General features: G+C 41.1%; 3 protein-coding genes across 3 annotated transcripts; 1 reads left to right on the forward strand and 2 right to left on the reverse strand.

The window, feature by feature from the left end:
* Positions 1-607: 607 nt before the first annotated feature.
* Positions 608-1,079, forward strand: FOMMEDRAFT_88631 (fungal hydrophobin; the record flags this gene model as incomplete). Its single annotated transcript, XM_007268899.1, has 3 exons — positions 608-864; positions 926-963; positions 1,033-1,079. 3 exons carry the CDS (start codon positions 608-610, stop codon positions 1,077-1,079), a joined length of 342 nt encoding a protein of 113 aa, XP_007268961.1.
* A 1,074-nt stretch (positions 1,080-2,153) lies between these two features.
* FOMMEDRAFT_111686 (uncharacterized protein) lies at positions 2,154-2,909 on the reverse strand. The gene is made up of 3 exons (XM_007268900.1): positions 2,810-2,909; positions 2,676-2,754; positions 2,154-2,604 (listed from the first exon to the last, which is right to left on the reverse strand). Exons 1-3 carry the CDS (start codon positions 2,878-2,880, stop codon positions 2,269-2,271), a joined length of 486 nt encoding a protein of 161 aa, XP_007268962.1. The 5' UTR covers positions 2,881-2,909; the 3' UTR covers positions 2,154-2,268.
* A 731-nt stretch (positions 2,910-3,640) lies between these two features.
* FOMMEDRAFT_22047 (uncharacterized protein) lies at positions 3,641-4,320 on the reverse strand (the record flags this gene model as incomplete). The annotated part of the gene is made up of 3 exons (XM_007268901.1): positions 3,641-4,052; positions 4,112-4,190; positions 4,247-4,320. 3 exons carry the CDS (start codon positions 4,315-4,317, stop codon positions 3,744-3,746), a joined length of 459 nt encoding a protein of 152 aa, XP_007268963.1. The 3' UTR covers positions 3,641-3,743.
* Between the last annotated feature and the right edge of the window lie 7,701 nt (positions 4,321-12,021).

The following is a 12,021-nucleotide window of genomic DNA, read 5'->3' on the forward strand; positions in this document are numbered from 1 at the left end:
GTCAAGCGAAAGAACGCTTCCCGACGCTACAACTCTATCATCTCGCAACGAACATGCAGTGTGTCACCGTCCTATTCTTGGGTGCCTGACCGTCCTGAATTAGAAGACCTTGCGCAATATAATTTGTTCAAGCCCAGTTCCCGCTCCAAGCAACATTGTTGACAGTGTTTCATGCCGAAGAAGTCTTCCTTGTGCCAACAGTGCTTTAGTCGCACCACGTAATGTCTGCTTCCTCAACCGATTGGCTACTATTCTTTCCTTCTCGTGCCGAACAACACATCCCATGACGTCGTAATTCATCGCTAATGTGTTGTAGCGAATAGAATATGGTGAAGTGGGAAGGAACAAGTGTGCGGAGTAGTGTGCGTAGTTGCTTGATACTTGTTTTCCCGGCGCTGTTCTGGTCCGATCGGCATACGCACGGGCCTCTGCAGGCAAGTATAAAATCGGAACCATTCGACCTCATATTCCCCAGTCGTTCTGCGAATCAATTCCCAGCTACAACTGCCTTACCTTTAGCCCTATCAGCTCCTCACTGCACTACACAATGATGTTCAACAAGTATATTGCTCTTCTCGCTCTCCCCATCCTTGCTGTCGCCACGCCCATGCCGGGAGGCGAACCGACGACGAAGCCTGCTACTACCTCCACAGTAACCGTGACCGCGCCGGCTTCGACTTCGACTCAGCCAGCGAGCCAGTGTAACACGGGTGATCTTCAATGCTGCAACTCCGTCCAGAGTTCGGATAGCAGCGGCCTTGCAGGCCTCCTTAGTCTCTTGGGTGTTGTCCTCCAGGGTGTTGCTGTCCCTGTTGGCTTGACCTGTGACCCCATCTCTGTCATTGGCCTTGGCAGTAATAGCTGGTATGTTGGCTGCAGTTGTGGCATGCTCTACCCTTGTTGACGGATCTAAATGTTCTACTAGCTCTGCACAGCCTGTTTGCTGCTCGAACAACAACTTCAGTGGGTCTTTTCCTTCCATCATCCATCTAAAATTTGCTCAATTGAATCTACCGTAATTTTCAAATACAGACGGTGTCATTGCCCTTGGCTGTACACCAGTCAACCTCAACCTTTAAAGGGTATAACTTATCTCACGCTGGTATGACGAAGCCTGGATCCTACGAGAATGAGGGCAGATGGGATCTTACTGGATGATGGAGTAGTGTTGTAATGACTGTTTGTGTGACTGATTGTTTGCATATCTGCTTGCTATGACTGCTATATGATGGCTTGTGCTTGGTGCTTAACAGAGCTTGATTTTTCCGTGATGCCTTAAGTCTGCTTCAACATAAATATGATTACCTTTTGAAAGAACGACAAGAGACCTAGAAACACATTTATTCTCCTTTCTAAATGAGATTGGACATACGTTTCAATTGGTCAGATATGTTTAAAACCTTGATATTCATTACCAACAAGATGTTACCTAATGAAAATCTTTGATAATCGTGCATTTGAAAATCTGTATTGGTGTCCTAAAATCATTAAACTAATCTCTTCCAGGCTTTGTCTTGGGCTGCTCAGCTCCTTCGACAGGATGCACCCAGGATATTCTATCCCTTGAATAATACTCCACTTGTGGTCTAGCATCCTTTGCAATTCCATCATCCCCAACTATATTGAAATCATCCAGCGCACTGTAAAATACAGCGAATGTGCGTCCACCATCTCCGCGATCAATATAGAGTGACGCCCCGCATTTGCTGCAGAATTTGCGAACCAGCACATTGCCGGTGTCTTGGACAGGATCGCTATAGGTGCTAACGAGGTTTTCTCCTTTCGTGAATCTCAGCAAGTCCTTTAAGTTGGATCTTTAGCGATGGACGTCTTTAGTCGCGGCACAAGAGAATACGTACAGCATCCGGAAATACTACGTTACTGGTGAAGACTGTTCCAGTGAATTTCTTGCAGTTCTTGCAGTGGCAGCAGGTTACTCTTAGTAGCATGCAGCGTTATTTTGAAGAATGTGCGATTAGAGTGGAAAGTACGTACAATATATGCTCAGAATTTATTTCGAATTCAATCTCTCTGCACAAGCAGGAACCATGATACGGTGGTGACATTGTTCGTACGTTGTATAAGGCAAGATATAAGATGGGAGGACAGATCAAGTAGACCGAGTCGTGCTCAGTAAGCAGAGTTCGTTTTTCCGGAAATTATCGGAGATAAATACTGGAACACATGCTAAACTTAAATTATTACAAACAAGCTCGTTGCGCGATCCAAGCTGTCCATGCTGCCGAGCATCACCATTAATCACAAATTTTATGAGCGTATCCCTACATCGGCAAACTGATCTTTTCCCGGCCTTGTCTTCGACTGCTGAGCTCCTTCAACAGGATGTACCCAGGACGTCCTATCCTTCGTATATACTTCCAACTGTGGTTTCACCTCCTCCGTAATTCCATCACCAATAGTTACATTGAAGTCGTCCAGTGCGCTATATAATACAGCAACTTGATGTCCATCGCCACCGCCCTCATTATAAAGCGAAGAACCGCAGAGGCTGCAGAATTTGCGGGATAGCTCATTGCTAGAGTCTTGACTGGTGTCATTGAAGGTACCAATGAAGTTCTCTCCTTTCGTGATTGTTATCGGATTCTAATTCAGAAAGGGCAATTATAAGTAATGGAAATCTCACAGGACAAGTACACAGATGAACAGGAGCGTACGTTAGCCGGGAACAGGACGCTAGTACTGAAGACAGTCCCAGTATATTTCTTACAATTCTTGCAGTGACAGCATACCGTACTATATATCAATCAGTGCAAATTCAGTGTTAATGTTGGAACGAGAAGTTGCTCACACCATTGGCTCTGTGTTCACTTCAAACTCAACCTTCCCACATAGACACGAACCATGGTAAGGCGGAGGCATCGTTATGGGTCGGTCAGAACGAGGGCTAACTCGTGCAGTAAAGAGTGGAACCATCTGAATAATCTCAAACTATCAACTCTGCTGAGTAAGCACGAGTTGTTCTGCGGAAATTCATCGGAGATTAAGCGTCCAGTGGATAGAATGGTCGCACATGAGCTTGTCGTGTGATCCAAGTGGTTGTATTGCCTGATACCATTTGGTTATTGGAAACCTCTGACCAAAAGCAAAGGAAAGCTGGGAAGAGAAGTGTTCCACTAATGCAAACGCGAAAGAAGACTTGTGATGTGTAATCAACAATGGATGTCTTGGACAGTGACCTGCAGCAACGGTACTTACTAGTTCTCTCCTTCGCGAATCTTATCGAGTTCTATGAGAAAGGCAGAGGCAGATATTTAGACATAGACGCCGTCGGTAAACGCAAAGAGAATCCATCAGCAGACGAGACACAGTGTTCCCGGTTAAGACTGTTCCAATTTACTTCTCACAATACTTGCAGCAGCAACGGATTACTCCTGGTAACAAACTGGAGTGTTCTAAAGAGAATAAAAGATCATAACCAAAGCTGAAAATACGTACAGTATTTGCTCAGGGTTTATTCCAAACTTGATGACTCTGCACAAGCAGGAGTTATAATGCAGCAGTGGACTTGTTTCTGTGTGTTAGCTAGAGCAACTTGTGAGATGTGAATTGTCCAAAGTAACGCGAGTCGCGTTCAATAAGCGGAGTGCGCTTCTCCGGAAATTTATCGAGAACTTATACTGAATTTATTTGCTACGAACATGAGCTCGCTTCTACTGCCCAATCTGGTCAACCTGCCTAGCAGTATTCGCAATTACGAAACTTTATTCAGTTAAGTCAGCAAACTAATCCCTTCCGGGCTTTGTCTTCGGCTGCTCAGCTCCCTCGACAGAACGCACCCAGGATGTCCTAACTTTCGAATAATACTCCACTTGAGGCTTAGCCTCCTTCGCGATTCCATCATCTCCAACCACATTGAAGTCATCCAATGCACTGTAGAATACAGCGAGTGTGCGTCCGAAGTCACCGCCAGTGTTGTACAGCGGTGAACCGCAGAGGCTGCAGAATTTGCGAGATAGCGAATTACCAGAGTCTTGAACAGTGTCCTTGAAGGCGCTGACAAGGTTCTCGCCTTTCGTAATCCTTATCGAATTCTTTGGGAAGTAGAATAGTAAGTAATGGACAATTTAGTACAAGTAAAATGGGAGCATACATTAGCCGCGAACACGACATTTGTGGTGAAGACGGTCCCGGTATATTTCTTACAATTCTTGCAGTGGCAGCATGATACACTGCACACCAATAAGCACAAATTCGCAGTATGATATTGAAACGAAAAGTTACTCACATGATCGGCTCGGCCGCCACTTCAAACTCAATTTCCTTGCATAAACAGGAGCCGTGATAGAGCGGAGCCATTGCTACTAGGTCAACCAGAACGGGGATTATTTCGTGTGGTGATATTTGGACGGAACTGTCTTAAGTAGACTGAGAGTACTTGTCTTGCTCAATAAGCGGAGACCGTTTTGCGGAAAATTATCGGAGATTAGAGTATCAAGCGAATTTATTTGCTGCATAAGAGCTCGTCGTGTGATCCAAGTGGACGCCTTTCCTGACTAATGCCATGGATGTTTGGAAGCCCACACTTGAGCTTAGAGGTGCTGTGGAAAGAAGTTTGCCAGTATAGATTTGATCCGTCGTTGGAAGAAGCAAGTCAGGTGCACGCACGTGACATACTGCGTTGAACAATGAATTTGAACTGCTTCTTCATTCGTCTTTCTGACGTTCGAGGCAGCATCAATGGCAAAAAGAAGGGTTCCCCCACCGGTTGATGGTATAATCATAAAACAAGCGTGTGGTGCAACACCACCAGAAACTTAGATTGTCATTCCTTGAGACAATAGAAAAAGGGACGTATACGCCCTGCAAAGCGTACAAGTGGTTTCGAGACGTTCATTGTCAGCCTTTCTATTTCTCATTTGGTGAGTGGTTGCATTCAATTTTGAGGTATTTTGCATTTAGTACAAATATGTTTGTTAGGACGAAATTATGGGCTGTAAGCCTGACCCTTCAGGATTAAACATCACAGTATTTTCTGCAGGTCGTAGTGTCTGTACATGACCCTTTACTACACGAATTTCAAAAACGAACTTGAGTTGACTGTGAGACTTCTTCGGCCTTATGGAGAACATACCCTCTGACGTCAAACTACGGATACCTATCTACTTTACACAAAGAGCCTATCCTCGACTTACAATTGTCTCTTTCTCACTGCTCCTCGATACAGTCTCTGCAGATCACACACTCGTCCTCATAGACCTATCCACTGGCCAACAGAGAGGCGTCATCAATACACCTGAGCCATTTCAAATGATTGGGTATGCGAGATCTTAATAGAGCATATTCAGTGGGAAGACACGATCGGTCAAGACTAGTCTGGCTATAGGGGCTTCCTGACACTACAGTACTGTCATCTTGCAACAAACATGCAGTATGTTATTGTCCTATCCTTGGGTGCCTGGTTCTCCTGAATTAGAAGACCTTGCATAAACTGATTTGTTTAGACTCAATTCTCACCCTGAGGAATGCTGTTTGCAATGTTTCATGCTGAAGGTCTTGCCTCTGCTGAAATGGTGCTTTAGTCGGACAATATCTGCTCCCTCAGCTGATTGGCTACTACTCTTTCCCCTTGCACGAACACCACATGCAATGACAGTGCAATTCATGTCTATGTCAGATTGTCTACTATGAACAGAATGAGTTGAAGTAAAGTGGAAGAGAACAAGTGGGCAGATAGTGAACATGTGGAGGGAAGCTGGGGGGGGAGGCTGACAATCTGGTGGCACAAGTGAAAGACAGTAGATGAGAGGTAATCCCCAAATTTTGTAATGTTCAAAAAAAAGTGTAAAGGCTGGAGCCTCACTCAAGAACACAGAACAGGCAAAGACCTGGGATTAGAGAGGTTGACCTAAGTATAGGAGCAAGTACAAAGATAATCTCTAAGTGTTTACAAATAGCCCTTTATATACTTAACTAAAGTCATGTGTGTAACCTTAGAGGTTACAACCTCCCAAAATAATAATGTTAAAATATACTTATTATTTTTTAACAGTATAGTATTGTCTTACAATATATACAAATCATTACAAGCATTTGGATAGCTTGCTTTTGTTTTGTATACAGTTTTGTATTGAATAATTAATAAAATGTAATTATATTTAATTATTTAAAACAAAAAGATAGTGAATATTATATTATTTCTACAGTCCCAATCCCTGCATCACTAGCAGCCTCTGCCTTATTCTTCTGCAAGCAGAATTCGCGTCAGTAAAGGATTAATGCGTTCTTGGGCCGTACAAAGTAGTCTTCGTCACCATGCCTTGGTTGTCACTCAGTCCCTGCAAGTTGAATTGCAAGGTCAAGCAGGTTTTGGAGGTTGAGGCTGTGCCTGTGAAACAGACTTGGAGTGATTTAGCAAGTGACAATAAGAAAGAAAAGATGGACGCACGGTGATGGTGTGCAGCAAGTGTGAGTAGTGCATGCAGGTTGAGATCCAGAGTGTTGAACGAGTTGATTCAGACTGCAGACGAAACTGTGTCTGTGTGCGTGTGCTCTATAGTTTATCTACAGTGTCTGATGGGAGGTGCAGTAAACTGAGTCGTCGATTGCAAGGTGTATCTCTGGGACGTTCCGGCTCGAAAGGTGAAGGTGAAGTGGAAGGCAGACAGACTCGGCTGAGAGGGGAGTGGAGGGTCACTGCTTCCGTTAGAAATGGTGTCATGCACAGCACTGGGGAAAGTAAACGCACGCAGTGTGGACCCATCAAGGGTGATGCCAAGCATGGGACGGGTGGGGAAGAACGTGCGCGTCGGATTGGAGAGAGGATTGCGCCTTGGGAGTAGTCGTACATGGACATTGTTGCGAGCATGTGCTCGTCGAGTATTGCTTGCACTGCAGAGTGGGGAGAAGTATGCGAATTATTAGCAAAGTTGTTCAGTATTGATCAACAATGCGGATGCGCGAATGCAACTGTAAAAAAGAAGGTAAGAATAATAAAAAGGAGGACAACGAAGGAGAGGCAACGCAAGAGGCAGAACGAGGAGCAGGAGGGATGAAAAGGAGACAAAAAGTTGGGAGGAAAGGGATGAGCAACTATTGTGCACGTTATTATGAAGTGGGCTGGCTGCTTACAATTTACACTGAAGGACGGTGTAGCCAGCTGGGTTGTGTCGTCACAGGATCTGAGGTTCAGTGCAGGCAACACAGTGGCAGATTAGAGAGACAAATGCAGCAATGTTTATTGTCTAGGTGGTTGCAGCCAGTGTGCCTGCTGGAGGATGCTTGTAGGCAGAGGACTGAGCTGGAGAGAACAAGAGCAACAACATAGTGTTGAGGGAGGAGGGTTGGGGAGATGGTGGAGGTAGGAGGAAAAGGAGTGACGAGAGCAAGTGCGTCATTATATGCACTCGATCTTCGGTACTCGATTATGTAATCACTTCGATATATTGTTTAAAAGTAAAACCAAATTATATTATAAGTCTAACAGGGTGATTGTTAACAATATTAATATATATAATTGCATATTATCTTACCAAAAGTACTATAATCAACTTACAAGCATAATACATTACTTTTATAAATATTATAACTAATCAACTACTGTTGTATATTAATTTATATACAATTTTAACATATTGCAATAAAAGTTAAGTACTTGTGTCTCACATATAATATTGTAGTAATACTGGTAGTAACATTACTTGCTTCAAAAAACAATTGTAGTATAATACAATTCTTGTATAAGTATTACATTTATATACAGTTGTTACATTTCAATTACAAGCAAAGTATAATTATAATTTTGAATTGTAATTAATATATAAGTACATTATTACATTACATTTGCTATTATTAATTACATTTGTTGCGACTTTTTCGTGATGCCGCGTCGCAGTAATGGTGACGGTGGTCTTCGGATTCGTAGTCAGAGAGTTGCCTGGCGTGGGCGTGGCGGCAGCGAGGATAGGGAGAGCGAGGAGAGCAATGTACTTGTTGAACATCATTGTATAGAGCAGTGAAGAAGCTGGTAAGGCTTAAGAGAAGACAGTTGTAGCTGCGAGCTGGATTGCAGAACGACTGGAGAACATGAGGTCGAAATAGGTGCACTTTTATACTTGTCTGGGAGGCCCGTGCATACACTGTCCAGATCTGCACAGTGCTAAGAAAAGAAACATACAACAGCTACGTAAAGCACTCTCCTACACACCTACAGTACCCTACAGTAATACTCTAGTTAATTACAAACTTTACAAATGCTATACTGAATTCCTGTTCACTCTTAAAGGCTTATAGGGAGAATATTACTACCTGCTGGCCTACCTTTGATCTCCTAACAGACCCTCATCAGATTGGTCCTAGGATTCTAGGAGAATGTGTCAGGAAGATTGTATACAGTTGTACTAGAGTTGTACACATTGTGCCTCATTGTGAGTCTTGTCAGTTGGCTACAAGTAAGATTCTGCTACTCAAATATATACTTTCACTATACTACCCTCTCCTAGTAAACCCTCATCAGATTGGTCCCTGGATTCTAGGAGAAGGCATCAAGAAGAGTGTGTGTAGTTATACTAGAGTTACATGTGTTGTGTATCATTGTGAGTCTGGTCAGCTGTCTACAATTAAGGTTCTACTACTCAAGAATATACTTTACTGTACCACTTTAAGTAGATTATCTACAAACTTGCTCTTGCTCATAACCTTTCTGCCACTCATTACAATCTCAAGCTAGTGTCTAGAAACAAGCTGTAGAAGCCCCTACTATCCTATTTCTCAAATTGTTTGAGGAGAACACTATCTTAGTACTACTACTAAGATTAGGAGCTACTGTACAATTACTCTACCAGAACACTGTCAAGAAACAAGCTACAGAAGGACCTACTGTCCTAGTCCTGAAATTGTACAAGGAAGTACTATCTTAATACTACTACTAATATTTAGAACTGTAGTGTAATTCTCTTTAGGAGCTATAGGTTCTATACTGACAGATAGTGTTTACTTTTAGTATAACAGATGTTACAATTAAGCTGTCAACTATAGTGTATTCATTGTATACTTGTTGTACCTACTGTAATGTATATCTCTCTATTGTTAAGGTGTTTATTAAGACTGTCTATTCCTTACTATACTATCTCTTACTCTGTCACTGTCTAGTGTCTACTGTTATTGTCTACTATCTACTAAGAGTATAAAGTCCCTTTCCCTTTCCTTCTTGTTTCCTAGAGTATAAAGCCTCTTTTCCAGTTGTAGACCTAGTCAGGGTACTAAGCCCCTACTAGTGTCAATTCCAGTCCTAAACATATAGGGCCTTTACTAGCATCACCTTCTGTTTCCTAGAGTATAAAGTCCCTTTTCTAGTTGTGAACCTAGTTAGGGTACTAAGCCCCTACTAGTGTCAATCCTAGTCCTGAATGTCTAGGGCCTCTACTAGCATCACCTCTAGTCCCAGACCTAGCTAGAGTATCAAGCCTCTACTAGTGTTATTCCTAGTCACAGACCTAGCCAGGAATTATACTCTACTAGTGTTATCCAGTCCTTTCCTGTCCTGTCCTATCCTGTCCTGTCCTATCCTGTCCTGTCTTGTCCTGTCCTATCCCTCTCATAAACAGACCCTCTGTTACCTCTACATACTCTGTTTTACCTACACACTACTTGTACTCTTATTACTCTCAGAATTAGTGTATTAATTTTGTCAACCTGGCCCTTCTACTCCTCCTAGTACTAACACACACTTAAGAATGACTGTTCACTTCTTGACCATGTGTTTCAATCATTTTTTTCCTCCCCTAAGTAATAGGTACTAGTATAACTGAAGAGTTGTCAAGTTCTCTTTATTATACACTCTAACTTTCACACTCCTTTTTGCTCACACTACTAAAGAGATTAGATTACCTCTAACACTCAGCCTACTGTTAGTCAAACAAGACCTTCTCAGTTGTCTTCTCCTTATCTGTAGTAATACTGTACTCACTAGACCTGTTAGGTATTATTCATGTGTTCCTTACAGTACTGTTTAATGTCTTAACTATGTGTTTTAGTCAATGTCTTAGTTGTCTTCTCCTTATCTATAGTAACACTGTACTTACTAAACCTGTTAGGTATTATTCACATGTTCCTAGTAGTACAGTTTCATGTCTCAACCATGTGTACTCCTTGTCCCTGTCCTTGTCTCTGTACATTTTCATTGACAAGTTAAAGCCTTTCTAGGCTAGTTACTATGTGTTCCTCTTTAACAGCTTACTTTAACTTGTATCTGTCTCAGGAATACTATTTCTACCAACTCTGTCAAAAGTCCTTGTCCTCATATGTTTTTATTAACAAGTTGAAGCCTTCCTAGACTGGTGACTATGTGTTCCCTCTTACTATACTTCCCTTGCCTCTTTATTAATCCTTCCCTACCCTTTAATGAGTTAAAGCCTTCTTAAACTTGTAACTGTGTGTTCCTTATTGTCTGTCCTTACCCTTTTGTATTTTACCTCCCCCCCCCTTTACTATATCCTTTCCTTTGTCTCTCCATTAATCACTTCCCTACCCCCCCCCCTTTTATTTCTTCAGAGTAGGGAAGAGTGTAACCTCTGAGGTTACACACATGACTTTAGTTAAGTATATAAAGGGCTATTTGTAGACACTTAGAGATTATCTTTGTACTTACTCCTGTACTTAGGTTGACCTCTCTAATCCTAGGTCTTTGCCTGTTCTGTGTTCTTAAGTAAGGCTCCAGCCTTTACAGAGGTATGTTATAATCACTTATATATCTTAACAATATGTACAATTATAATTAATATTAGTAATTTTAATAATTGTTCTAGATTCTTATTATACTTGTATTAAATTATAATTAACTTGTGAAAACCCTTATGAAGAATATAATTACTTTAACAAAATTTACAAAAAGTATAAAATATACCTGGTTATAATCTAATACAAGTGTTGCAACTTTTTCATAATGGCTGACTAGAACACTAACTCTAGGCTAGTACAATACTAGTCTGATTTAATACTGTAACTCTGTCCAGAGTTCAAGCAACTCAGTTGTCTTGACCCTCCTCAGTCTCTTAGGGTTATTGTTTAGAGTGTTAATGTCCCTATTAGCTTGACCTGTAATCCTATCTCTGTCATCAGTATTAGCAGTAATAGCTAGTATGTTGACTTCAGTTGTAAGATAATTCTTTGTACTCAAGCTAACACATTTGGTTGTTCTCCTAGCTCTACACAGCCTGTTTGCTACCAGAATAATAACTTTAGTAGGTCTTCTCCTCTCAATTCTTCCCTAGTAGAAATTTACTTGACTGAATCTGCATTAATTTCAATTTACAGATAGTGTTGTTACTCTTAGATGTACTCTAGTCAATACTAACCTTTGAAGGGTATAACTTCTCACCTAGTCAGAAGAAGTATGAAGTCTGTAGTAATGAGGATAGATGAATCTTAGTAGTTAATAAAGTAATTCTGTAATAGGTGTTTGACTGTCTGTCCACTTACATGTTTGTTTGCTATAACTGTTAATGTTAATGTGTAATAGCTTGTGATTAAGTTAGCTGAATGATAATTGTGATTGGCTGTTTCAGAAAGATTAGTAGGCCTTCATTAATAGAATATGTCAAGATTACTTATTATATTCTACAGTTTGTTGTTACAAGTGTTGTCACTGTTCTCATTGTATTATGAGGCACAATTGGTATTTGGACAGAACAGTTCAGGTTTCATAATGTTTGAGAGTTTTGGTAAGTATACTCTCTTATAATGATTTTAGGCAAGGTACATATTATTAATCATTTTAGAGCATACAATGTTGTCTTCAGCCTCTTCCAAGCACCCTATTATGCTAGTGCTCTGTACTATAGCATAATTTACAGATATGCTTACAGTATATACACTTATACACTGTATTGTAAGAGAAAATTTTAGCTGAAAATACAGACATATATTTATGCACATATGTATATACCATAAGTAAAAAATTTCTGTATATACTGTATACAAGTATACAGTATTACTAAGCATATTCTCTAATTAAATACTAAGTTTGAGTTTCTAAACCTTATTTACTTTACTTATTTATATACC

The sequence above is a fragment of the Fomitiporia mediterranea genome (genome assembly GCF_000271605.1).
Source record: "Fomitiporia mediterranea MF3/22 unplaced genomic scaffold FOMMEscaffold_8, whole genome shotgun sequence".
NCBI lineage: Eukaryota > Fungi > Basidiomycota > Agaricomycetes > Hymenochaetales > Hymenochaetaceae > Fomitiporia > Fomitiporia mediterranea.

Bases quoted from the DNA above. Each gene is read 5' to 3' on its own strand.
- FOMMEDRAFT_111686 (XM_007268900.1), bottom strand. From the start codon at position 2,880: ATGCCTCCGCCTTACCATGGTTCGTGTCTATGTGGGAAGGTTGAGTTT. The intron at 2,755-2,809 runs GTGAGCAACTTC...ATTGATATATAG, and splicing joins GTGAACACAGAGCCAATGGT to TACGGTATGCTGTCACTGCA. The intron at 2,605-2,675 runs GTACGCTCCTGT...TTTCTGAATTAG, and splicing joins GCGTCCTGTTCCCGGCTAAC to AATCCGATAACAATCACGAA.